This window comes from Marmota marmota, unplaced genomic scaffold (assembly GCF_001458135.2).
Source record: "Marmota marmota marmota unplaced genomic scaffold, marMar, whole genome shotgun sequence".
Taxonomy (NCBI): Eukaryota; Metazoa; Chordata; class Mammalia; order Rodentia; family Sciuridae; genus Marmota; species Marmota marmota.
In genome coordinates this window covers 26,150,321-26,178,298 of record NW_026000082.1, presented here as the reverse complement: position 1 = coordinate 26,178,298, position 27,978 = coordinate 26,150,321, and the positions used below count along the sequence as shown (strand labels likewise).

The 27,978-nt window shown below is 40.7% G+C and overlaps 2 protein-coding genes across 4 annotated transcripts in view; both read right to left on the bottom strand.

The window, feature by feature from the left end:
• The window catches only part of Mtf1 (metal regulatory transcription factor 1), a 40,317-nt gene extending 29,680 nt beyond the window's left edge, over positions 1 to 10,637 (bottom strand). Inside the window, exons 1-2 of the mRNA XM_015485244.2 lie at positions 10,503 to 10,637; positions 8,402 to 8,860 (exon numbers count right to left, since the gene is read on the bottom strand). Coding sequence (XP_015340730.1) covers positions 8,402 to 8,809 — 408 coding nt within the window. The 5' untranslated portion in view covers positions 8,810 to 8,860; positions 10,503 to 10,637. The remainder of the gene's footprint in view (positions 1 to 8,401; positions 8,861 to 10,502) is intronic.
• A 957-nt stretch (positions 10,638 to 11,594) lies between these two features.
• Positions 11,595 to 27,978, bottom strand: part of LOC107141505 (type II inositol 1,4,5-trisphosphate 5-phosphatase) — a 36,673-nt gene continuing 20,289 nt past the window's right edge. For 2 of the 3 annotated variants that reach the window (XM_048815727.1, XM_048815726.1), the window contains exons 7-18: positions 27,197 to 27,384; positions 25,549 to 25,660; positions 23,607 to 23,716; positions 22,517 to 22,652; positions 20,723 to 20,833; positions 19,749 to 19,911; positions 18,726 to 18,961; positions 17,015 to 17,128; positions 15,584 to 15,668; positions 15,088 to 15,215; positions 12,680 to 12,791; positions 11,595 to 12,437 (exon numbers count right to left, since the gene is read on the bottom strand). In XM_048815727.1, coding sequence (XP_048671684.1) covers positions 12,322 to 12,437; positions 12,680 to 12,791; positions 15,088 to 15,215; positions 15,584 to 15,668; positions 17,015 to 17,128; positions 18,726 to 18,961; positions 19,749 to 19,911; positions 20,723 to 20,833; positions 22,517 to 22,652; positions 23,607 to 23,716; positions 25,549 to 25,660; positions 27,197 to 27,384 — 1,611 coding nt within the window. In that variant the 3' untranslated portion in view covers positions 11,595 to 12,321. The remainder of the gene's footprint in view (positions 12,438 to 12,679; positions 12,792 to 15,087; positions 15,216 to 15,583; positions 15,669 to 17,014; positions 17,129 to 18,725; positions 18,962 to 19,748; positions 19,912 to 20,722; positions 20,834 to 22,516; positions 22,653 to 23,606; positions 23,717 to 25,548; positions 25,661 to 27,196; positions 27,385 to 27,978) is intronic. The other variant, XM_048815728.1, reaches the window with a different exon arrangement.

The following is a 27,978-nucleotide window of genomic DNA, read 5'->3' as shown; positions in this document are numbered from 1 at the left end:
AAAAAAAAAAAAAAAAAAAAAAGTGATGATAGTTAATTAGACTACTAAGACTACTACTACTTTTTGTTTTGTTTTGGGATTGAACCCAGGGGTACTCAACCACTGAGCCACATCCCTAGCCCTTTTTATTTTTTATTTTGAGATAGGGGTCTCACTAAGTTGCTGAGGCTGGCTTTGAACTTGTGATCCTCCTGCCTCAGCCTCCTGAGTCACTGAGATTACAGGTATGTGCCACCATGCCCGGCTGCCACCAAAACTTTTGGGGGCTATCCTGGAACCCAGTTAACATTTATAACCTTGTTTAAGGGAGAAAATGCCTCCCCATAGAGTACCTAACAAAGACTGTCTTAACATTTTTACCTCTTCTTAAATTGAGATTACCTCTATACCTCCTCTCAGAATCATAGGGGTCTGTGAGAAAGAAAAAGCAAATGAACATTCAATGAACAACCACAAAGCAGGAGGCATTATGTTCAATGTTTTATGCATATACTGTTGTATATTTTATAGGCATAAATCTCATTTAATCTTCACAGAATGCAAAGGGATATTTTTATTTCAATTTTACAAAAGAGGAAACAGAGCAGTTTGCCCAAAGCCACATGGCTAGTATATAGCAGAACAAAGATGGAATCCAGGTTCAAACTATACCATCACAGAAGAAACAATTTTAAAATAAGCTTGATTGAAATAAGGGATGAGTGGGGGGGGCTGGGGTTGTGGCTCAGCAGTATAGTGCTTGCCTAGCGTGCGAGGCACTGGATTCAATCCTCAGCACTACATAAAAATAAATAAATAAAAGAAAAAGATATTGCGTTCAACTACAACTAAACAAATTTTATTAAATCAATCAATCAATCAATCAATAAGGGATGGGTGGGTAAGCTAAAATTCAAGCACTTTCTCCAACACCAAAAATTTAGCAATACTTATGTAAAATGCAAATCTGAGACCTATAATTCCTACAGCACCAAGTTTGAAAACCAGTGTGTACATAATACCAATCTCATCCATTTCCCAGGCCAGTGGGTCTCAGTGAGGGAAATGCTGATTACAAAGGAGAGGTACATAATACACCAGCAGGCACTTAGGGGGCATATGGAAAAAGGGGTATTATAGGTAAACAGAAAACACATTCTTCTCTGGATTCACACATGTACAGCTTCCAAGCCTCTGAGGGTAAGGACTATTTCTTTGTGCTTCCTGATACTTGACAAAGGTAGATACGTTAATGTTTGCAGTGGGAAATGAATGGATCCTAAACACTAGACTTTCAAGGAGAGACAGTCTCTGTGCTAGTTCTGAATGACAATTCTGTGGGTGTTCAGAAGGGGACCCTTGAAGAAATGTAATTACAGTATGAGAAGAATGGAAGGTAGGTGGTTCCCCCTCCCAGAGAGTCTGGAACATGGTTTGTCTGAATACATCACTCCACAGCCTAAGGGATTTATATTGAGGGATAAGATTGGAATTAGGTCTCCCAACACAAAGGACATGTTGTGAAAAAAATGACACTGGAGCCAAATTTTCTTCCTTACTCTTATGACTAAAAAAATTTTCAGGCTTAAAAAAGAAATATGGGAAATAGTTGATGCACACCTGTAATCCTAGTGACTTGGGAGTCTGAGGCACAGGATGGCAAGTTCAAAGCAGCCTCAGCAACTTAGAGAGGCCCTAGGGTAACTCAGCAAGACCTTGTCTCAAAATAAAAAATAAAAAGGGCTGGGGATGTGGCTATGTGGTTAAGCACCCCAGGATTCCATCCCTAGTACCAAAAGAAAAAGAAAAAAAATCTGGGGAAACAGCTCAGTGGTAGAGTGCTTGTCCACCAAATGCAAAAAAAAAAACAACCCTGAAACCCTGGATTTGACTCCAGCCCCCCCCCCCACACACACACACACAAAGAGAAAAAAGGAAGAGGACAAAGAGATAGAGGAAGAAGAGAAATAAATCTTGTTTTGGAAAATCACTGACCACTTATTTTATTTCTTGTGAGTCTAGAAGCAATATAACATCACAGGCACCACTGTAACTGCTTTTTGGCAGAAAAGGATATTCTTTCCCAATCGATGCACTGCAATACTTTGATTCATTATGAAGAAAATATTTGGTATGTGATTCCTGGGTTTCTTTACATTTATTCACCAACTATTCAGCAGAAGAGCAGGAAGATCAGTTAGCCATAGATGACACATTATATTCACTAATGTGGTTTAGACAGAGATAAGTGAAAAGATACTCAGACAGTCCTGGCAAGGCACAAATAACAGAGTTTGGGAAAACATGGACTGCATAAAACAACTAAATGAACAGCTACTTAGAAATCGAAGTAGAGGGTCAGTGCAGTGGCATCTGCCTGTAATCCCAGCAACCCCAGAGGCTGAGGCAGGAAAATCACAAATTCAAGGCCACTCTGGGCAACTTAGAGGGAGCCTGTTTCAAAATAAAACATTAAAAAAGTGAGAGAGAGAGAGAGTACTACAAAAGAAACAAAATAAAGAAAACAACAATAACAAAAACCCTCTGAAGTAGAAAAGCCTTTAAGGAGAAAATCTTAAAAATATATCTGAGCAGAATGACAATATCTTTATTGAAATTTCTCAAAGCTACTAAATGAACAGGGACTCAGTAGTAAAACTGCAAGTATGGGAATCTGAAATGTGAAATCAAGAGTTAGAATGACCAAGGGTCCTGTGGTAGAAAAAGATGGTACCTGTGGCAAGGTTCTGGATGGCTTCATTTATTTATTTTTTGTACTGGGGATTGAAGACTGAAGTTCTTTACCACTGAGTTATATCCCCAGTCCTTTTTATTTTTTAGTTTGAGACAGGTCTCAATTTGTGATCCTCCTGCCTCAGCTTTCTGAGTCACTGGGATTATAGACATGTACCACCCAATATGGCTGTTTGTTTTATTTTTGAACAAAACAAGCATAAGGGGGAAAATAAATGAAGCAATAGGTAAGCCAACTATACCCTACAGGAAACAATGGAACAATCAAGGGTAAACAGGAAAATCAGGCTAAAATCTGACTAAGAAAATAAGCTGCTTAAGAAGCCAACCAGACTAACTAGTTATCAAATTATTATTATTTGCAGTATTGGAGATTGAACCCAGAGCACTTCACACTGACGTACATACACTTTATCACTGAGGTAAACCTCCAGCCCTTTTTATTTTGAGACAGGATCTCACTAAGTCGCCCAAACTGGCCTCAAACTTGCTATCCTCCTGCCTCAGCCTCTCGACTTGATAGGGTTATAGGCATGCACCACCACACCCAACTCAAATGATTTGTTTTCTCAAGAACAATACCTCGGGCTGGGGATGTGGCTCAAGCGGTAGCGCGCTCACCTGGCATGCGTGCGGCCCGGGTTCGATCCTCAGCACCACATACAAACAAAGATGTTGTGTCCGCCGAAAACTAAAAAATAAACACTAAAAATTTCTCTCTCTCTCTCTCTCACTCACTCTTTCTAAAAAAAAAAAAGAACAATACCTCTGTGGTGTGGACATGCAGGAAAAAAACAAGTTTAATAAAAAGGTGGGGAAGCAGGAGTGGCTAAGATATCATGACACTGTTACCAAATAAATCAGAAACAAGCCTGGCACAGTGTAATCCCAAGTGACTTGCAAGGCTAAGGTAGGAGGATCGAAAGTTTGAGGCTAGCCTAGACAAGTTAGAAAGACCCTGTCTCAAAAAATAAAAAGGACTAGGGATGTGGCTCAGTGATAAAGCTCTTTGGGTTCAATCCCTAGTACCACCAAAAAAAAAAAAAAAAAGTCATAAAACCAGGCCTCTTCAAGTCAATTAAATAGATTTTAATGTCAAAAATAAAATCACTGTCAAATCATAAGCTAAGGTAAGATGGCACTTCAAAAAGGCAAATGTTTTGAATGTCTGGTCATTAAGTAAGATTTTCCAAAACTAAAGCCATTGATGCTTCTTCCTCAATCCCCATCCAATCCCACACCTACCTATTTTTCCACACAGGTATCATTGATCGAACTGAATCCACAGTAAACTAAACAAAGTACTCATGATGATATCCTTGACCCTGTCCTGTTCAACATGATTATCAATGACCTGAAGACACAAATGACAAACCAGGTTTGCAAATGGAATAAACAAAATCTGCAAATAGTACAGAATGAGAAAATGATAGCTAACGATCACTGCTTTATCATTCCCTCCTATCATCTTCTCTTTTGCCTAGGTCAGCATTTCTCAAAATGTTCTCCGCTGAACCCTGAAAACAAGACCTGAAAAATGGCTTCACAAGTTTATAACAGTTGGAAAATTCTACATTTTCTTTCTTTAAAAGCACATCAAAGGTTCTGAAAAGTACTGTAATAGATTTCTGTCTTAGTTTAATTTAATGTTTCCCAAACATTTAATCATGAAATATTCTCATACAGTAATTATTAACTGAGGATGGCCAAAAGTTAAGTCCTAAATCATGCTCCAACTTACTATGGTTAAAACAAACAAACAAAAAGGCTCAGTTCCCCTGAGCTACTATTGCCTCACCATACTTCTGTCAACTATCAAACTTAAAAAAAAACAAAAAAAAAAAACTTGATACTTACTTCCTGCCTCCTGTTTCTTCATCACCCACTTACTTTCTTCATCACTCAAACTCTGGCTTCAGCTCAGTGCTCTACCGAAAACATCCTTATAACATGAATGACTAATACACAACTGGCAAAACAGGGCCTTGTTTCCTCAATCCCTCTGAGAAGGTCACATAGGAATACTCACCTTTCTTGACCCCTCTCTTCCCTCAACTTCCATACACTGCATTGCACTATCTCGGGCTACAGCAATGTTCTCTGGTTCCTCTTTCTCTTTCCAATCTTTAAATTCTCAGACCAACTCTTACTTCTCCCTTGAATAAACTGTCCACAGTTTGAAATAATTCCACACCAACTCCTTACTTTGAACCCACATTTTCAATGGGCTTTTAACTTACTCTTATTACTCATCTCCAAGGACTACATCACTCCAACTGAACTCATCAATTTCCCCACTAAACCTTTTCCTCTTCCTATCTTGATTCCCATTAATGGAATCACCATTTATAGGGGAGCGGGGTAGAGGGTGGAGAGCAGAGTCAGCCACTTTCTCTTCAGCAATCACACAATCTGAGTATGAATATGAATATACCTTGGTTAGAGTATCTACCACAGTGAACTTGACACCACTCTTCTCCAGATCCATCAATCAGCTCTACTAAGATACAGAGGAAATTCAACACACTTGAAAAAATGGCCGAATCTTTTTAATCAACATGATCAAAGCCTCTGAATCACACCCAATTCTCATGGCTCATTATTCAAACTCCAATACCATACCAAGTTCTCTCATCTCTCTTTAAAAATAACTATTAAATTTTTTTCCCTCATCAGAATTAAATGAAACCCCAAACCTATGCTACAAGCGTCTCCTAACTGGACACTAAGTATGCCTCAGAACACTCTTTCTAAAATGCTACTCTAACCACATCACTTCCTGGCTCACATACCTCCAATGGTTTTCCAATATTTTCAGAATATAGTACAAATCTTTGGCATGCTACCACTGCCTTCCAGATTTGGATTTTATCTTTCCATCCTTATCTTCTCTATTCCCTATCTTCCACAGCCAGTGTGCCAAATCCAGCCTATTTGCCTGTTTTTGTAAAGTTTTATCAGAACACAGTCAAGCTGGGTGCAGTGGTGCACACCTGTAATCCCAGCAACCTGGAAGGATGAGGCAGGAGGATCACAAGTTGGAGGCCACCCTCAGTGACTTGGCAAGACCCTGTCTCCAAATAAAAAATAAAAAGGGCTGGGGATGTAACTCAATGGTACAGCAACTCTGGGTTCAATCCCAAGTACCAAAACAAAAAACAAAAACAACAACAAAACACAGTCATGTTCATTCACTTATGTATTATCTAAGGGTCCTTTTGTGCTACAATGGAAGAGTTGAATAGTTACAGAGAGACAAAATAGCCTGCAAAGCCTGGAATATTTACTATTTAGCTTCTTACAAAAAAAGATATACTAACCTTTGTTCTCACAGATAACTGGTTATTCCCTGAAAATGGTCTGAATTTTCCACCTCCTTTTATTTGTTCATGCCATTCTCATCTCTTGAAAGGAATTTTCCTTGCATTCCCCATTAATTGTATACCTTGTTTAAGAAGAGCTTAAATGACACCTTTTTTTCTAGAAAACTTGCCTGATCCCAAAGGTGAACTTCTCTGTGCTCCCAATGCGATATCTGCACCTCTCCTTCACATTTACCACATTATACCTAATGTTGCAATGACTGTCATAAATATATTTCTACTTCTATATTGTAAATCATCACAATCATCTGCAACCCCACAGAGCATAACAGTACCTTGCTTTATAACTGTTTGCTGAATTGAAATAAACTCTTAAAAGTTCAATTACTGGGTTAAAACCAGTAAGAACAAACATAGCAGGGTGCTGTTCTTATAGCTGATATGGAGGCCTCCATATCTATCTGCACTCAAGAGAATGATACAGAGCAAAGGTTTCTCTATCTGAGCACTGTTAACATTTTGGGCCAGGAACTTCTTTATTGCATGGAACTGTTCTATGCACTGTAAAATGTTTAACAGCATCATTAGCCTCTATCCATTAGATTCCAGGGTACCTCCCCAGTGTGAATCAAAAATGTCTCCAGATATTACCAAATGTATCCCAGGTGGCAAAACTGCCCCAGTTGAGAACCACTATTCCACAGCTTTCCAAGTACAAGCTAACAGTTAAGATTTTGTTGCCAATAATATAGACTACATAGTAACCATAGTACAATGTCCAGATTAAGAGATAAGAGCCATAGAGGATTCAACGCTAGTTGACTCACACTCTGGATTTTAAAAGGACTTTGGAAAACTGGAGTTCATTCAATTAAAGGTGACAAGGCCAATGGCAAACTGGGGGAAAATGTTGCAAGAGGGATATATTTAACTAAATGGAAATGGTTGGCCTGAACAAGAGATGAAGAGAAACCCATGATCTTTACATGATCTAACTGGCTGTCCTGAGACAGGAAGATTATTCAGGAAGGCAGACCTAGAACTAGTCTGTAGCACCTGCAAGAAGGCAGATTTTAGTTCTATAGAAGCAAAAGCTTTCTAACAATCAAAGTGGCCAGCACATGTACTGGGCTGAGCTGTGAAAGACCACGCTTTTGTCATTCTGGAAGTGTGAAGCACAAACCAATGAACCGATATCAGAAATGTTATCGAGAGATTCCTGCATAGGGCAGGAGGTAGGACAAAATGGTCTCTCTAAGGTTCCTTCTAGCTCTGAGATCCTAAATCTAGACAAGGAAAAGCCAAATACTATGAATAAGCTATATGTATAAGCCACATGTAATTTCAAGAACTTAATTATGGCAAAAAAGAAAAAATGTTTTCTTAAATAATTTACTGTATTTCTTCATGGTAGCATCTTACATTTAGCACCCAGCACTGCAACTATCAGTGATCTATTTATTTTAATCAACCAATTAAATTAATAGTTTCTGGATAAAGTTTAGTTTTTTTAACCATACATACATATATATATATTATTATTATTATTATTTTAATGGCACTGAGACTTGAACCCATGGCACTTTACCTCTGAGCTACATCCCCATTTGTGTTTGAGGTAGGTTCTTGCTAAGTTGCAGAGGCTAGACTTGAACTTGCATTCCTCTTGCCTAAGCCTCCAGTGTTGCCAGAATTATAGACATGAGCCACTGAGACCAGCTTAGCACCTTTAAACCATATCTTTTATTCCACTTATCATCACCACTAGTACAAATTGTAAAAAAATGCTTTACAATTTTCAAAGCATCCTGACATTCATTACCTCACATTACCTAGGTATAAACATGACAACTTTGTTTAGGTAACCTACTCTCATTTGCTGTCTTGTCTGAATTTCTAATATAATTAAGCTAGCCTTTATTATTCATTAAACATTCTCTAAGTTAATAAAGCATATTCCAGTAGATACTCATCTCCAAAACATACCATTTATAAACAACCCAGAGATGAGCCAAATCTAGTTAACGCACTATCAGATATGCCAAATTTAGTTATTCTATCATGTGAAACATGGATTTACTTCAGTAAAATTTTTATTTTATTTATGATTTGGGAAAGAAAATTTGAAATATTATTATTTAGTATTCCTAAATTTCAATGTAGCTATACAATCCAAAAGTTCTAGGAAGAGAACAGAACAAACATGAGGCATACTGTTGAAAGGCAAAACCATTACAGGCTCTAAGCACAGGGTCTCCTTTACTCCCCTGTTAAAACCGCCAACAAGAGTTGTGTAAGGAGTTGCCCCAAAGCCAAAATGGGCCCTCACCCACTGCTTTACTTACTTCTTTACGTTTTGTTTCCGGACATTCCGACTGTAGAGTAAGGGTTGCACCTTCAATATTTCTTGGCATGGGTGTGGAACCAGGGTTTATAGTCAAATGAATTTGATCTGGTGAGATAATGTGTTGCACGTAACCCTGGGACATTGCTTCCTGATCTATTAGGTGGAAGCCCTCTTCACCCCCTACTAAAAAAGGCAAGTGTTCTCCACACTGTCCATCGTCATCTTCATCTTCCAAAGTGCCAGGGTCCTGCTCAATAAGAACAGTGGTCCTATCATAAACAGTTCCAGATGAGGAAGGCACCAGTCCGTTGGTATCCACAAACCTGAGCATCTTGTCATCGGGGGTCAGGTCATCTTCCTCTGCCTCAAAGAAGATGATGTTGTCGTCTGGACTGTGTTCCCCCATGGTTCAGTCGTACTCAGCCCAATTGTGAGAAATGGAAAGATAATGAGCTTTCTGCAACAGACAAAACCAGAGTTAGAGCCACACCACAAGACCCTCCTTCTACCATCCTCAGCAACCTTAGGACTCATTTTTCCTCTCATTTAAAGAGCAAATCAAAGCAAATGAAAAATCATCTTCCTTGGAAATAAGTTCTAAAATTTTAACTTAAGACAGCCAAGTCATTTTCTATGGAAAGCAACAGTTTTCCCCCCTCAGAATTGAAGGAACAGTAGCAGAGTTCATGCGACCTCCTAAGTGTGCTTTTTTGTCAATCAATTTGAAGACTGTTCAAAATACCTAAAGAAGCAAACAGAACAGTGGCTGCTTCAAGACTGTTGCTATAAATCTTAAAGTAAGGAATTCTCCACTCAATATCCCCCAAATCACACCTTGAGGCAGTTCAGGGCCTCATGTAGTCTATGATGGAAAGAGCAAGGCTTTGGACCTATTTATTCAGCAACAGATCCCAGCTTTGCCCTTACTACTTGCGTAATTTTTCAGTGCTCATTTTTCTTATATGTAAGATGGAACTAGTAATTTCTGTTCTCTCAAAGTTATTATGAGAAATAAAACAGATAATGTATGCAAAGCACAATACCTGACAAATAGTAGAGGAACAAGTGAGAATTCCTTCCCTCCTTCCTAGAACAAGTGTTTCAGCTTCTGGATGGAAGGGCTAAACCCCAAAAAGGCACATCTAATGAAGATCACTTTAATTATTTATCTCACAATACAATAAGGTGTGAACCAGAAGATATGCTTGTATAGTGGGCTCTCTGCTGGGAGGGAATGTACTTAGCATATTACATGACACTTCCTGGAGTTCAAGAAATGCCATTTAAATGAATGAAAGACATGTAGATATTCTCTCTTAAAAAGACAGTGTCTCCTGGGAAGACACGCTCTCTTGGTGAAAATATCAAATCTGAAGCTTTCATGGACTGGAATAGTGATTCTTCCTTCACTGGCAAACACACAGGTTCTATAAATGTGGGTTCCGCAGGCAGAACAGAGAATTTTAAAATAATCGGTACATCACTTAGTTTTCAGTCCGGCTTTGCACTATATCGTTCTCTTCTGCTGAGGGTTAGAAAGTGAGCCTTTACGTAGTGAGGCGACCGGAGAGGTAGTTACCAGAGACAGGTCAAGGGATCTAATCCGGGAGGAACCGGCCCGACCCCTTGCTCTAGCTTACGCAACCCCATAGATGCACGTTTCGCTTCATCTGAGAGAAGAGATGAGAGTTCCCAGGGACCCAGTGGACTGCCCAGCACCTCTGGCGGCAAAGCGGAAACCAACTGTCCGGGACAAACAAGACACACAGCTTCGAGGGTAGCCAAAGAGGAGTGCGAACGGAGCACCCTTGAGAGAAAGCTGAGAAAGGGAACCTGTCTGGGATAGCCCCCAGTCCAGGACTACACGGAAAAACCCCAAGACAAGCGGGGGGCTCCCAGCCGGACGAAGAGGGGCAGGGTCCGGGTCTCCATGGAAACAGGAAAGGGGGGCTGGATACCCATCCCCATGGAAACCGAGAAGGGGTGGGGTCCTTACGGCGAGCGGACGGGTCTCTACTGGGAACTGCTTCAGGAGGAAGCCTAGGTCCCTCGCCCCCCGAATAGTCCCAGCCATAGCCGAGTCCAGTTTCGCCTTTTACCTCCGTGGCTCCCGGCAACAGCAGCGGCAGCAGCTTCTCCCCTCCCCAGCGGCACCATGATTGCCCCCACCTTCCCCTAACGTCACTTCCGCTTCCGCTTTCCGGAGGAAGGAGGGGACAGCGGCTCCGCCCCTCTCTTTCGCTGCAGTTTGGCTTCAGCGGCCCGAGGGCCGAGCCTGAGCTTCCAATTGGCGGGTGGGGGGCGGGGCGGCGCGCAGCGGACGTCGCCCGGTCTTGGTGCGGGCGCCGGGAGGCGCTGGGGGCTTTAAGCCGGCTGTTCCCGGCGTAAGGGAAGGGGGCGATGCCAACCGCGAATCCCAAGTTTCCTCAGCTCAGCTCGCGACACTACTGCAGGAGCCCCAGTTTGCCGCCAGATTCCGGACTCGGGCCCTCAAGGGACGAGCCTGCAAGGCTGTGGTGTTCTTGGACTTCCTCTACGGCGCCAGCGTCCCCTAATCACCCAGCTTCGTTAACAGGGCCAGAGGGTCCCAGAGAGGAGGAGCAGATCCAAGGGACAGAGCTAGGAGTATTCCAGAAACAGCCAGAGGGAACGCTGCCCCTTCTTCCCTTCTCACAAGCTTTCACGAGACGCCCAGTTTCCTGCCTGCTCCCACTCCTGCCCAGGCTGGCAGTCCCAACTTTCCTCCTCAGGGGATTCTCGTGCCTGGACCAGTCAACGCCACCTACTGGCCACTCCTTTTCTTATTCATCTTACTGGCTTGTCTCTAATTCACAGAATTACCAAGAAGTTATAGCATTTCAGTGCCCAAGAAGCAATTTTGCAAGTGCTTCTGTGATGCGCCTGTCCTTTCTAAATGCCTGTAAGATCTGGATGTGAGATCTTCCCAGAAGTCACTGCCTGTTTTTCCCATGAGCTACTTCTCTAGGATATTCAGAGTGGGACAACTCCTAGACACTAGATCAGGGGCCAAGGAGTTCAGGCCATGGCTGTACTATCTTGCTTGAAAAATGTGCGCAGTGACTGTTATCCACCAGACTGCAAGACATGTCTTTAGCCCCTGATAAGCTGTTTCAATGCTTAAGCCATAAGGGTCCAGTCACCATCAAGACAGAAAAGCATAACACAACCACCACTGTTTAAAAATGTTTATCATTAAAATATATTACAAATATGAGAGGGATTATGCTCATATACAATTTGGAGGACTTGCTGGCCTAGAAAATTCCACCTGTTTCACCAAAAAACTCAGTTCTTCAGTGTTTGCACTTTTAAGCCACTGTATTGCCCTCAGAAGCTGAGTGGCCAGCCTCAGAATTATTGAACTATATCCGAGTAGGAAAGGGATAGAAGTTCCATATGTATTTTCACATGTCCTCAGACTGGGCAACCGAAGGATCTCAGGAGGCTAAAGCTTGTTTATCCAGGAGCATCCACCTACATTCTTAATGTCCATTTCATTGTCTTTTCAGGACTTCAAAAGTTTGTTCAAATATCTGATCTTGAGGAGCTCAGTCTAGGCTACAGGGAAGGAATTGACTGTGCCCTGGAGGCAGGCTGAATGAGCACAAGTATAAAATTTTTTTTAAATAAAAAAAAAAAATAGAGATCTATTTGTGTTAAATAACTTAAGTTGAACATCAAACGTCAGTTTTATTATTGTGGATTTCTCTCATGTCTTCACAGCTCTACACTGAGTGTGCTGATCAATGATGGCACAGGTTGGGGGAGGTCTAGGCTCAGGAGCTGCCATTCTTGCTTCCAGATGACCTCAAATGTTTTTAAGGGGTCTCTTGAGCTGCAACAGGTGGAGCTGGAAATTGGCTACCCTGGGTAAAACAAGGGATGGGACAGAAAGGCTCAGAGTGGGTTGCATAGGAACTGGTGAATAAACTCTTGAGCCTTCTTTTTCTCTGTTATTTCAGGCTTTTGGTGTTGAGCTGGGTTTCGAAGCAGTAAGCTGCCAAATACGCTAGCTGCATGAAAAAACACAGAAAATAAATGATTAGCAAAATAAGGACTACATATTCTTGTGTTGTTAGGAGTGGGGAGGGGTACCCAAAAGCAGTCTTTGCTTAAAAAAAAATTATTTCAATATAAACTTTGGCCAAAACTTGAAATTTTAATTCTACTGTAATGTACTTTGGAACTTTCTCAATCTCTTCTTCACAGTGAATCCTCAGTTTAACAGAGATGCCACAGACATTTGGTCACTTACCTAGAATATTCTCATCCAAATGATTTTTTGCTGAATTTTTCAGCAATTCTTGCAAAAACGCCATCAAGTAGTTGAAGACATTTTTGTGGAATGTGGGAAGAGTAGAAATAACCTGAAAGAGGAAGAGTTGAAATTTGTCATTTTGTTCATTCAATTATTTGTCAAGTTGGTGACTGTACTCCAAGAACTGAGTATGTGATCCATGAATGTGCATAAGACTATGCACAGAAAAATAATCCCTTACCACTTGGCATAAGTACCAAAAAAGAGCACAAGTCAAACTCTACATGAATTTAGAGGTCAGATTTCTAACTTCATGCTCTCAGGGAGAATAAAAAGGAATAAAAGATATTTTGTTGGGTCCTGAATATAAGACAAAATTGGATTTGTAGAGGTAAGGACTAGGGAATGTGGGATAGAAAAAATGTAAAGAAAAAAAAAAGGAAAACAGAAGGTAAGCTGAGAGAACACTTGATATGTCAATCTTGGAAGGAGCATAACCATTTTAATAGGAGCAGTTGTTCAGGCTAGAATTCAATGAAAAGCTATCTATACATCAGACTCAGCTGGGGAGTTTGTATAAAATAGATATCAAAAGTCACTTTGATTCAGTGGATGTGGGGTCATGCTCTGGAACTTATGTTACTGGCCAGTTTTCTAGATTATTCTGTCAATACCTGTTGTACACTGAACCATTTAGCTAAATCAGAAAGTCTTGAATATTTAAGAAAATAATTGACAGTGGAGAACCAAGTATGACTTTTTTTTTTTTTAGCTTACAAATAATAGGACTTTATTCCCTAGAGTTCTAGAGACTGAGAACTCCAAAATCAAGATACTGGCAGATTCAGTGTTGAGTGAGGGCCTGTTTCCTGACTCGTAGATGGTGCTTTCTCACTGTGTTCTCACATTTTGGGATGGACTAGCTAGCTCTCAGTACTCTTCTTTTGTCAGGACACCAATTCCAATCATATTGCTGCCCATGTGATTTAATCATTTCCCCAAAGCCCAGTTTTCTAATACCATCATCTCCATGGTTAGGATTTCGACATAAGAATTGGATGGGGACACAAATATTCACATCATGACACTTTTCTACTGATTTTATTATTTCTTTTTTTTAATACTTATTTTTTAGTTGTAGTTGGACACAATACCTTTATTTATTATTTTTATGGTGCTGAGGATTGAACCCTGGGCCCTGCATGTGCTAGGCAAGCACTCTACCACTGAGCCACAACCCCAGCCCTGATTTTGTTATTTCAATGTTATAGTATTTAGTATATAAAGGTTTGAATTGTTAAATATTCATTACAGAATATTATTTTTAAAACTATAAAATTAATCAGTATGTGGCATTTAATGATTTTTGCCTTAATTCTATTTTGTATACTGCTATTTTTTTTAATTTATATATGACAGCAGAATGCATTACAATTCTTATTACACATATAGAGCACAATTTTTCATATCCTTGTTTGTATACAAAGTATATTCACACCGATTTGTGTCTTTTTACATGTACTTTGGATAATAATGATCATCATATTACACATCATTTCTAACCCCATACCCCCTCCCTTCCCTTCCAACCCATCTGCCCTATCTAAAATTCATCTATTCCCCGCATGTTCCCTCTCCCTAACCCACTATGAATCAGCCTCCTTATATCAAAGAAAACATTCGGCATTTGGTTTTTTGAGACTGGCTAACTTAACTTAGCATTATCTTCTCTAACTCCTCCATTTACCTGCAAATGCCATGATTTTATTCTCTTTTATTGCTGAGTAATATTTCATTGTATATACATGCCACATTCCAAGTGTGATTTTTTAATGTATATTTTTAGTTGTAGATGGACAGAATACCTTTATTTTATTTATTTATTTTTATGTGGTGCTGAGGAGCAAACCTTTATTTTATTTATTTATTTTTATGTGGTGCTGAGGAGCAAACCCAGTGGCTCACATGTGAATTACAACCCCACCCCCGCTAACTGTGGTTTTTTTTTTTTTTTACCAACATAAGGAGAACTTTAGAATACTGTATGCTTTGGATGACAGTATGCAAAACAAGTCAGCAGAAGGAGAGCCTGAATGAGGGAACTGAACCCAGGTAGGCAGAATGAGAACGGAAGATAGAGGATGAGTGATAGATCAATGGATCCAGGCATGTGGGAGGTGAGGAGGAGGAGGAGTCAGAAATGACTTAGGTTTCGGGACTGAGTCACTGAAATTAAGGGTGATGCTATTAAAAGAAAAAAGGACTCAAGAGGAAGAACAGGTTTGAGAAGGAAAGACATGGTACTGAGTTTCTAAGACTTCAGCGACTATGCCCACTTTGTTCATCAGGCCTCATTGCCTAGGGCTAGCAACATGTGTATGCTGGTGCTCAGTGCTTCCCCTTACCTGTTTGCTTGCTGTGTAATTGCCAGAACACTCCAAGCAGTTATGGTAGGCACTGTAACAGATGACAGGCTCTGGCAGGCTCTCCAGGAAAAGCAGCAAGGCTTCAGCTACAGAATGATTGCTAGCAGCTTTTGGCCCATCGTTAAGGAACAGGAAGTGATGTTGCCCATGGTTAGGAGAAGGCCCAGGGCCAGCACATGCTAGAAGTACATGCTAGCACTGCTTCATCAGGCTTTCTGTTCAGAGCTAGGATGTCAGCCTGACATCTGGAAGGGGCCACACTGTCAAGTGAGCCAGGCCTTCCTAATTTCCTGCTATATTGGTTGCTTAAGGTTGTAAAATTTTTCTAGGCAAACTTTAAGAAAGAAAAATATGATGATTGAGGACCCAGATTCAGACTACAAACCTTAAAAAAATATCCTTACCCTTTTCTCACCGCTCTCACTCATTTTCACACATACACACATATGCACAGATCTGAACATCTGAAGGATACAGAGATTATCAATCATTCCAGTATCCAGACAGTCCCTGATATGTTCAAATTCTGATCTCAGGCCTGGCTGCTGAAATAGATCTTCCTGCAAGAAGGAAGAAAGTCACAGGACAATTACTTTCTCAGAAAATCAAAGTACAAAAGGAGCAGTGTCAAGAGATCTCTGAATCATCCTGGTTGACAATATGATTTAGGTTGATGTGGCTAATTCATCTTCTCAGACATGGTTGTGCAATAGGTCTTTAGGCATCTATTATAAAACTATGGGTAGGGCACACTATCCAAGACAAGATCCAACATAAGAGAAAACTTAAAAGTAGCTGTTTCCTGCCTTGTTATGAAGGGGTTAAGGGGGAAGTTGGGACACACTGAAAAAAATATATCATCTGTAAGATGGATAAAGCTAAAAAGTTACCTCAGAACACTGAACCAACAAGATTATGGCAATAAAGGTTATTTCCAATAGTCTCGGGATACTTTACATTCATGTTTTATAAACTGATTTAACATTATATAACTGTGTTAAAAGTAACAGTATTAAATGTATTGCTCAAAAGTTACATTTAAAAGTTCTCCCGAGAAGGTAGACTAGCAAAGTACTCAAAAATGTAACTTCTACAGCCATATTCCTAACCCTGCCTATTAATCAGCCTGAGGACCTTAACTAATTTATTCACTTTCTGGGCATCTGTCTCCTCATCTGAGAACTATTACAAGAATTCAATGAGGCAATGAAGCGAAACACTGAGAACAGTGTTTGGTATATTGCAACACTCAAATGTGAAGTGAAAACAGAACATCATAAGAATGTATGTTGCTGGACTAGGGATGTAGCTTAGTGGTAAAATTCTGGCTTAATATGTATGAGGCCCTGGCTTTGGTCTCCAGAACTGCCAAAAAAAAAAAAAAAAAGTATGCTGTGGGATTACAACTTGTGTAGGTTTCTGTGGAACCTATATAGACAGGTCAGTCAAACTGACCAATTGACCCCATGAAGCTTGCCCAAGTTCGTCTAGAAATCAGGCCTCCAGATTCATGGGGGTTCCATTTGGTCCTCTGTCTCTGCCTGGACTTTCAACAATTTAGCGCCTCCCATTCCAAGAAGTTGGTGAAATTTCCCACAAATGAGACATCCCAGAAGGCCTTCATATGGCTTTGTTGCTGGAGGACCCTAGAGACCTAGGAAAGGAACATGCTGTGCTGGAGATTGTTCAGTGCAAGGCTGCTTCCACTGGGGTAATCAAGTACTATGTGTAATCACGTACTGCACCAGGATGCGAAACAAGGCACAAAACCTCTCACTCATTCCCTGGGGGAAGAACAGCTCTTCACAAGTTTCTTGCATTTCCACGCAAGAAGTTCTTGGATCTAATGGTCTTCCTCAAGGCAGTCTGACTTCAAATCAGGTCTGACTGCTTAGCCACACCCTACCTGCTGGATAGCATTTCGGTATAGGTAATCCACCATCATCCAGAGCTCTTTGGGGATTTCCATGGGTTTCTCTAACCGGCTCCCATCATCTTCAGTCTGCACTGGCATCAGAGTCTGAAATTAAAGAAAAATCATGACAAGGTAGGTGACCTACAATGGAACTCTGCCAGGCTGGCTTTGTAGAATGCACAATATGGGGACAGCAAACCCATGGAAGAGGGAAGCATTTCAATGCCTTTAACCAAACACTGCACAGGCAAAAATGAAATCAGGTGGGACAAAAGGTGGCTTCTGAAAATTGGGAGAGGATTATGGCAAGCAGTTTCAATGAATCAGGTGAAAATATGCACCATTTTCTTAGATAAAAATCATGCCTGTAGTATTTCACTGTTAGAACCAGAAAGACAGTGTGGTCTGGTAAGGAAAGAGCACACACTTGGGAGTCCAAAAATCTGAGTCCAAGGTCCAGGTCCACTGTTGACTCACCATATGACCTGTGACAAATCACTCTCTTTGATTGGATCTCTGTTTTCATCTATATAATGGAGAGGATAATTCAAGAGTCCCTAAATAAAAAAAATGCATTGGGAAAAGAAAGCATACATATTACCATAAATCTGCCCCAAACTAATTCACTTGTATTAGAATTCTCTCCATAAGAGCCTTTTAGATCTCAGCAAATTTAGTTTAAGATGCTAATCTACCAGGTAATGATTTTTTTAAAAATGAATAAGATCATGGGTCAGGGAACTTCCATTATCTTAGGATTTATTTCTCTAATATACTGTTAAATACTGAATGTTTAACCCCTACCCCCAATTCATATGTTGAATCCTAATCACCAATGTGATCATAATTGGAGGTAGGATTTGGGAATGTGGTTAAGTATTTGGGACTGTGTGGCTATGAAGGGGATTAGTGTCCTACAGGAGATCCGAGAAATCTCCCTCACATCCTGTGCCATGTGAGGACTCCATGAGAAGATGGCTCTCTATGAATCAGGAAGTGGCCTTCACCAGACACAAAATCTGTCGGTGTCTTTATTTTGGACCTCTCAGCTTCCAGAATGTAAGATGTAAATTTCTGTGGTTGATAGGCCACCCATTCTAGGGTGTTCTGTTAGAGCAGCCTGAATAGACTGAGATATCTCCTAGATGTAAAAAACCAAAAACACAGCCACATTTTGCTGCTTTTCCCATCAAGAGATTGAGTCTTTCTCTGCCCCTAGAATCTGGGCTGGCTTCACATCTTGCTCTGGCCCATAAAATATGGCAGAATTGGTACTATGTGAGTTTGGAGCTAATACCACCAAACCCCTTATACCATCTGCTCTCGTGCTTTGGTCACCATGTGTAGAAGCCTGAGTTAGCCCACTGAATGATGAGAGGCCATGTGGAGAGAGGGGCCCAGACAGCAGCCAACACCAAGACCGGGAGGGAGGCCACATTAGCAGCCAACCCTCTGACCATCACAGGTGCCTCCTGATTACGATGGCCAAGCGAGTCTAGGCAAGACCAGGAGAAAAACCAATGACTCACTGTTGTTTTAATTTGGGGGTGGCTTGATGCACAAAAATACGTAACTGACACACTAAGCAAGCTCTAGAAGGCTGAAGAAGTCTTAATTCCCTAGGCAAGTGGGCATTGGAACACCCTGTTTGGCTTGGCTGCACCACACAGTTCTAGATGTTTCCTTGTAGCATGTTACTCACCAGCTCACTAACAGTTTCCAATGGCAGGTCCAAGATTGGCTCCCTCATGTAGCACAGTGTATGAATGGGGGACCCGAAACAGCTGGGCAGGTAGTTCCCAGACACAGACAAAAAGTAATCTTTTCCCCCTTCCAAGTGCAAAACCAGAATGTCCTCAATTTTGTCTTCACCTGAGTTGAGTTTTGTAGCTGTGGTCTTATTTACAAAGAGCTCCAACTCAATCTCAATGTCAGAATCTGCAGAAATATTGAAAAAGAATAATGTTGGCTAGGGAAAGGCCAAGAGGAAAGGGTGGGGACAGATAGGGAGAAAAGAGTAAGGCATAAAGAATTAGGAAAAGGAAATAAAAGATATCAACCAACAACCAGTATCTATGTGCTCAGAACTCAGGAGACACTAGAATAGAAGTTCATAGAACAACTGGAAATATGAAAACAACAAACAAAAGCATTTGAATAGACAAATGCTAAAAAACTCAAGTACTGAATAACACCTATAAATCATCAAGAAGGCATGAATAAAAGAACCTTCCCTGAGTCAGCTAAGATGAAGACACCTGATCCAGTAGAAATGTGATGCAGTTATCAGCCTATGAATTGTCCACAAAGCACCCTTAATCTTTCTTAAAATCACAGCCACTTGCAGGGTGCAAAGGAGAAGTCATTTGAGAACCAGAATAAATTTCTGGATTACTACCCCATTATCTTTCTCCTTGAGAGCAGATCATTGGGAGTTAATGACACCAAGACAGACAGGGGAAACGGCTCCTTGGCAGCAGCACCTTCTTTACAGTAATCCAATGTCTACTCTGAGAAATTATGAAACATGTGCCTGGCTGAAAATATTTTTAAAACTGAATCCATGCTCCTTGTCATTTTATACTTTATTTATAGATGAGTTCAAGTATTGGGTTTAAAATAAAATTTTCACTCAGAAGCAAAAAGCTTACTTTAGGAAAATGATCAAAAATAGGGTAGGGCATTCCCCAAACCAAAAACCAGGAACCAAGAAGAGAAACTTTACCTGGCAGGAGGAATCCTTTGCTGGGGTTGGCACTCAGCCACTGCTTACAGAAAGAGTTTTCCCCAGGCTTGTTGATGAATTCAAACTGACAGGGTACTTGTCCATTATGAATTGTAAAGGACTCTACTTGCAATTGCATGTATTTCACATTCTGAAAACAGAACTGAGAACAAGCACCCAACAAGTCAGAACCAGTACCCTCTCCCTGGCCACCTGCCTGGCCAACCCAACTACACAATCTTTACCCTGGGAAGAAAATAAAGGACCATCTCTTTTCAATGTCTCTGCATTAGATATTTACCTCAGAAGACACAGCTACCACTAAAGATCAGTTATTTGTGTTTAACCCAAAACGCTAAAATCTCAAGGTTGTACATATAAATTTACATGTAAATTTCCCAAAGGAATCAAAGTTTATATCTTCTATATCCATAACCATTTCCAAAATATGCTTCAAAAATTCACCCTTCTAAGTAGGTGGACATCTATAGCATTAAACGTACCTTTACCATAGCCTCCATTTGATTGACTGTGTGGTTTGGTCAACTTTGAAAGACCTATGCTGCAATCTTTTCATGAAAAACCTTTAGATCTAATTGGACTTCCCTACTGCCCATCACTTTTCTATGCATCACTTTTCTATGTAAAAACAAAAAAATTCAGAATTGATTTAATCTTAAAGCATCAGTAGAAAGACAATTCCATTGCAAGAACACACATGAGTTATTCTAAAATCAAACAATGCACGTTTGGGATCATCTTCTGCTTTAGAAGATGAGGACATGAATATAACCTAAGCCAACACCTCTCTCTTCTCAGCTAGCATCATCGGCCTTTCTTTATCTAGAAACAGCCTCTCCAGGAAGTCTAGAGTCTAACAGCCTCCAGAAATTCTAAGCTTTAGTAGAAAAGGGAGATTCAAGTACTAGCAATAGAAGAGCCCATTACTAATATTCTTAACATGTCTTTCCTACCTCTCGCTTAGAGAGAGACACAGACGGAATGTTGGCATTTTCCATCTTATCCAGGGAGCGAACAATTTCCTCCAGAGTCTTCCGGTACAGTTCTTCATTTATGACCCTCACCTGGAAGGGAAACATCAGAAACTAAGTACCAAGGCTTCTACCCACTTCCTCTTTTTTGGATAGAGGGCATTCACAGCATTGAGAAACAGCAGTAGATAACTAAATAAATTTAGTTTATTAACAAAGAACCTAATTAGCAATAGTCTTAGAAGGATCCTTAAGCTGTGGTAAAAAGTCACCTGCTTCCTGAATAGCAGAAAGAAAACACAGGAGTAAAAGCTAATTAATTGGCAGCTAATTCTGTCACATCTGGCCCCTGGCGGAAAGAGGTTCAGTGCCCAGGTCTGTGTTGCTTGCTGCCACCCTCAGGCTAGCAGTGGGAAACTTTTCTAGAGCTCTGATTTAAAGCAGTGTTTCTCAGGCTTTTTTTTTTTTTTTTTTTAAATATTTATTTATTTTTTAGGTGTAGATGGACACAACACAATGCCCTTATTTTTATGCGGTGTTGAGGATCGAACCTGGGTCCCACCTGTGCGAGGTGAGCGCTCTACCGTTGAGCCACAATCCCAGCCCTCTCAGGCTTTTTTTAACGCATGCTCTATCAGCCAGGAAGATTTTTGTCAGGCTCTTTCTTCTGCATTTTGAATTATAATTTTTTTTTCATTTTCCAGTAACAATTAATTATAATATTGACTTTTCTCAAACTATACACATCCTCATAGATTTTGATATGCTTCTGTCCATACCTTGAAAATTGGTACTAAAAGCATCTCAGAAGTCACTGATGGAGAAATATCAATAGATAATGAATGAAAACTGTTTGAGCTGGGCATGGTGCTACATACCTGCAATCCCAGCAACTTGGAAGGCTGAGGAAGGAGGATCACAAGTTTGAAACCAGCCATAGCAACTTAGTGAGACTCTCAGCAACTTACAGAGAGAGACTCTCTCAAAAAATAAAAAGGGATGGGGATGTAGCTCAGTGGTAAAGTGCCCCTAGGTTCAATCCCTAGTATGTATAAATAAATAAAATAAAATTTAAAAAACACAAATTTTTTTCTCTTTCGAGATGGGGGTCTTATTATGTTGCCCATGCTGGCCTTGAACCCCTGGGCTCAAGCAATCCTCCTGCCTTAGCCTCCCAAGTAGCTGTGACTATAGGCACATTCCACTGTGTCCAGCTAAAATACAATTTTCTAATGTCATTTCATTCTATAGAAATACTCACACATATACAAAAATATATGTGAAGGATGTTCACTATAGCACTGCATATAATAGCAAAGTTTTGGCAACAACTTAAATGATCATGGATGCATTATGGTTCACCTACACTATGGAATAGTTTTCAACCTTTAAAATGATGAGGTAGCTCTGCTTGTACCGATATGGAAAGACTGTCTAAGATACATGTACATATTCTCAGAACAATATGTACAATGTGAACTCTTTTCTAAAAAAAAGAGAAAAATAAAAATATCCTGTTTGTTGTATAAGAATACTGATAGACTCATTTGTAAATGAATAAAGAAAGGTCTGGAACAATACAGTCTAAAAAGCAAATCTTCCATGTATGTGGAAATACACAGAATGATACCAAAACGATTATTAAACTAAGACAAATTTTAAAAGGTACCTCCTCATATTAAGGGTGGTGGTAGAGACCAAAAAGACAAAACATAATCCTGATGTGAAAACAAATTCACTACAGAAAGATTATAACAGGCATCAATGCCCACCTACCCCAATGTCAAATACAGAGCTGACAGGCTTGTGGTCACTGGTTTTCAGGGCCATGTGGCTCTGGTAACTCAGCTGATTGATGTTCTTCCCTTTCCAGAGGACCCGGTCACACCAGGCAGGAGCACGACACTTCTCACTGAAATGCAAAGTCCATGCTGGGGAAACTCACAGCAACTACAGCAGGGTCCACTGCCTGGCTAGTGCTCTGGCTCAGGCAGGAAACAATGAGGCAAAGACATAGTATCCATGTGGCCTAGTGATCTAAGACAGCAGAACAAGTTGGGCCCACCAAGAAATAACATGCATCCAAATAACAGGGTTATTATCCAAAGCAATTATGAAAGCTCAAAGTCCAACACAGTTCAGACTGGTTAGAGAATCAGAGGCTCTTCATCCTCCTGTGGGGATTAGGAGAGTGTAAAAAGATGATATGAGAGTAGGCCTGGCCTTCAAGGACGGTGGTTAAGGGGACAGGCTGAACTCCTACTGCCTGGGTTCAAGTCCTGCCTCCACCACTTGCCTGTTTGGTAGGCTTTTTGATTTCTCTATGCCTCAACCCCAATCTCATACAATGATGATAATAAATAATACCTACCTCAGCAGGTTGTTGAGATGATTAAATGAGATAATAACGTGTCTCAAATAGTGTGTGGCACACAGTAAGCACTAATAAAAAGATTCTAAGTACTGTGTAATGACCAAGAACAAGCTTAATTGGAGTTATCTCATCACCCTAAGCTCAGCTGAAAAGTAAATCAGTATCAAGACATTATGGGGCTGGGGTTGTGGCTCAGAGGTAGAGCACTTGCCTAGCATGTGTGTGGCACTGGGTTTGATCCTCAACACCAGACAAAAATATTAAAAAAAAAAAAAAAGACTTATTATGGAGCAAAGCTTATGACAGTTAAAAGAAAATATTTGGGAAGGCTGGCTGCTTCATCAACAGATACTGACAGAAAATGTTTGACCAGAGTGGAAAACATGGGGAAAGAGAGGAAATTTATGTCCTTCTTAAGTCCATGAGGGCATGTGCTTCCCAGAATTCCCAGGTTTCCATTTGTTAAATCCACTGAATTTACCCCTGACCTACCTGGTGTCCCAGTCATCGGAACCGGTGTCATACTTATAGGTAGGTTGGAACGTGAGCTCACCCTCTGTGAAGCCTTCGAAGACAGTCTTTGCAGCAACTTGAATTTTCAGCTACATAAAAGGATGGGAGAAAAAATAACCTCAGAATAAAGAGTCAAACCTTGAACCAGTAAAGAGGAAATCAATTTGGAGTCTAAGCCGTACCTCAAAGGAAAAGGCCCTATAAGATAACTATATTTTGTAAGATTTTTGAATAGAAGCAAGCTGACCATGCATCTCATATACGGTTTTTAAGGATCTTTTATAAGAGCAAACCTGCATCCAAGGGGCATGAGTACCACCTTCCCAAGATGTCCTTAAGAAGACAAGGGACCACTTAGCATAGTTTTTCTCTCCCAAGTATCAAACACTTATCTGTGCAGTACAGTGGCTCCAATTATACAGAGATAAAACTGTGGTATGTAAAGTGGGAGAAGCTCTGTGCCTTGGTTTCCCCATCTGTAAATTTTGGGTTTGTAATAGACCCTACTTTATAGGGTCATTAGAAAGATCAACTGTCAACCTAAAACAGTGCCTAACACATTTTGAAAATAGCATCCTTCCTGTTGTATTAATTCTAGGACCTCTTTTGGATCACACTCAGAAGATATAAAAATTACATGTGTTCCTGCCTCTTCCTGGAACAATAAGCTTGGCACTGCATGGACTGGTGGGGGGAACTGTCGGCTCTAACATGAGGGTCAGGGTCGACCACCACTTACCCTCTTCCTGACAGTATTATTCTTTCAAAACACTATTAGGGCTGGGGTTGTAGCTCAGTGGTAGAGTGCTTGCCTGGCATGTGAGAGGCACTGGGTTCAATTCTCAGCACCACATATAAATAAATAAAATCAAGGTCCATCAACAACAACAAAAAACATTATTAAAGAAAAAGCAATAGGAAATAAGAAAACTCTAGGTGTAAAGGCAAGCTCATGGTTCTTGAACAGTACAGATATACTGTAAAGCATCTGCAGGCAGATAACACACAAAATGGGTGGTACTACTTCAGGAAAGAAGTAATAGAAGTCGAGTGGAAATGGGTATCAAATTATAAGGAAAACTGGAATGTCTCAGTCCAGAACACAGAGAGAAATAAACAGACAGATAGGGAACAAATTGGGTGAATGCTGACATGGAGATTAAGTAGAATAAAAGTAATTTACCCAGGAAAAGAGCTGGAGAGGGGAAAAAAAATGAGTCAATAAACAAAAGGAAAGACATTTCAGAGTTGGTTCTTTTCCTTTGATAAATCTGTACTGCAGAAGAAAGAGATAATAGAAAGATTTAGATTAATGACAATAACCTTAGTGATTATTAAAAGATGGGGACTCAGGAGACGAAAAAAGAAAAAGAACTTTGAACTCTGACCAATAAGCAGGAGTAGCCAGAAGAAAGCGAGAGAGAAACAGACTTCTCTTGACCTGAGAAATGACTGATGCTCTGAGAAAGAAATGCTAAGTCAAATGATGTCGGAGAATAGGTTACAGAACTGGCTCCTGGAGAAGGTGCAGGAAGGCCCTTAGAGCTGTCATTCACACTGGAGAAGTCTGGTAAGGAGAAGGATATAGGGAGCAGGAGGCTCCTTCTAAAAAAATTACTGAATCATCTTAAAGATACAAAATACTTTCTTTACAGAAGTTGGACCCTTCCGTGTCAACTTCAGACCTCTTGAATGAATGGAAGAGAACATGCTTTTGTTCCCAAAGGAGACAAGGTGCCTAGAGGAAAACATTTCTGAAGAGAGAAGCGCAGATGAAACAAAGAAATGGCTGGACAACATCAGGTCCTCAGGATCGCCTTCCAAACTAGAAGGAAAAAGCCAAGGGTTGGGAAGCTGAGCTTTCCTGTGCCCTTACAGTGGGGAGCAGATGCCTGAAGAGGACATAGGTGGCCATCTGTACCTGATCATATGCATACAGAGTTTGAAAGGCCTTCTCTTCGATGAGTTTTTTCACTTGTTCCACATCCAGTTCTTCTATTCTGTAGTTGAGATCCCCCAGCCACAAGATCACACTGTGAGGACAGAGCACAAAGGTAACAGAGTTTAGGAGGGTCTTTAATCTATCCTCTCCAGGGTGCTTCTGACATAAGGCCCCTGAAGCCCAGCCTCTTGGGAGCTGGGTGGGGAAGCGACTTAGCTGTTCCAAAAATTTTTCTCTCTTGCCCTCACATCCAATACCATGTCTAACATGCTGCCTACTCAATTATCTTGATCCAAGTTCATTTTAAACAGCCTTGAGTTCTCCTTGACTATTTTATTCTTAGATAATTAGAAAGACAGTCTAATGAGATCTAAAAGCAAGGTAAAAATTCACTCCTTTGCTGAGAAGTGGGAAAAAAAAGATAAAAAATTGAGAGTCATGCCAATCACCTAGAGACCTCCAAACCAGACTATGCCTTCATGCCACCTCTGCCTCTACGTTGCATCCCAGTCCACAAAACATACTCTCGGCCTTTGCTTCTAGATTGAACTCCTCTGAAACAAAACTCAATCTTTAGACAGGAGCTTGGATCTTAGCACCACATTACTGATTGGCTCATTCTGTACTCCTGGGCACAAGGTGACAGGTGGTTTATTGTATCTGCTGCTTTGGAAAAAAGCAAACCGAAGGATCCCTGATGATATCACACATCTCATGAAATCCAATACTATTTTATCTGAAGCCAACAAGCATGTCATAGAGAATCTGCACAGCTGTGTACACACATCCAAATAAATGCATCCACATGCTAAGAGCAGACCACAGACACTCGAGCTGCATTCTCACAAACTAGGATCCTGTGGTTCAAGAATGTGAGGAGCTCAGCTGTAAGACATACTCCCTGCTGGGGGTCTCAGGAGAGGCCCTGGAGGAGAAAAGCCATCCTGTTAGTATCTAGAACACCCACAAGCGAGGGACAGCTCCACTGCCACAGGCAAGGTGAGAGGTGTGACTTTGTTTATTCTATGGCAGGCACCGAGGCGAGGCGAGGCCCCAGCAGCTTCTTTGTCTTTGTCAAAGAAGTGGCAGAGGCTTCCACTATTACCATAAAGTCTGAAATTCTAAGGTTTTGAATTCAGACAAACAGCAAGTTGTAGATATAAACACAATAAGGATAATGAGCAAAAACTAATACAAGAAGCTCAAAGCAGCTGCAACTACAGCTTTGTAAAGCTGAACCAAGAGGAAAAAGTTGTGGGAGGCAAACAAGCGTGGTCCAACTCTCGTTTACCGCGATCTGGAAACAACAGACAGCAAATCCTAAAACACACTTGTAAACACTGTTTGAGATGCTTGCTCTTTGGTTGCTCTCTTCACAGTGTCAGGTCAAGGAAGATCCACACTGACTAAATATTATACTTGTCCTTGGACAAATGACGCTTGAGCATAATTCTAGGGGTCTGTCAGATGGTAATCAGGAAACTAAAAACTTCCAAGAGATATAATCCACAAGTAGCCAAGAGCTGGCAGACAGATACCCCCACTCCAGCAGTCATCTCCCCAGTAAGACACAGCCCACAACTCTGCACATCACACATGACAACTATTTGGAGAAGCCCAGACTCACTCATGCTTGTTGATGGTGAGAGGGGGGAGGCTTGGGTCCACCTGACAAAACTGCATTCGAGAACAAATGTCTTTATAGTCTTGGTTCCTCCTTTCATACTCTTCTGTGTGGGCTGCCAAGTGAGAATTCACGACGCAGATGCTGGTATTGTGCAGCTGGAACCTGATCGCCACGCCTCCTTTGTTACCCTATTAAAAGGATGCCCCCAAATCCAATTCACAACTTAATTGTGTTAGTCTTTTCAAGCCACAAACTTTCAAAATGTTTTTTTCTTAAATCATTTTCATAATAACCCTGTGAGGTTATTCTATTGAAAACAATTCCATGAAGGCAAAATAACTAGCCAGTCAGTGGGAGCAGAGCTCAGAGCCCGGCTCTCTCAACTGAGTGTTCTATTCTCTTATCATAGGTGAGCCACAGGCTCTCCCTTCATCACATGGGGTTCAGCTCTGCAGGAGAACCTAAGAACAGGACTCTAGTACCCTCAAGAAGAGAAGGAAACTGCAAACCTAATATCTTAGTCTTCCTTGGTAACCCAATGTAATTTCTGTACCATACTTCATGGGTTAAATGGCAGGATCAACCAGAAGCTCTAGCATTGAGTAAATACAGATGAGTGCTATTCAGGAAAATCAGCCAACAATTTACTACTATATGATTTCTACTATATGATTCCTTCCTTCCTTCCTTAAAATCAGCCAACAATTTACTACTATATGATTTCTACTATATGATTTCTACTATATGATTCCCTCCCTCCCTTTTCTTCTTTTTTTCTCTCT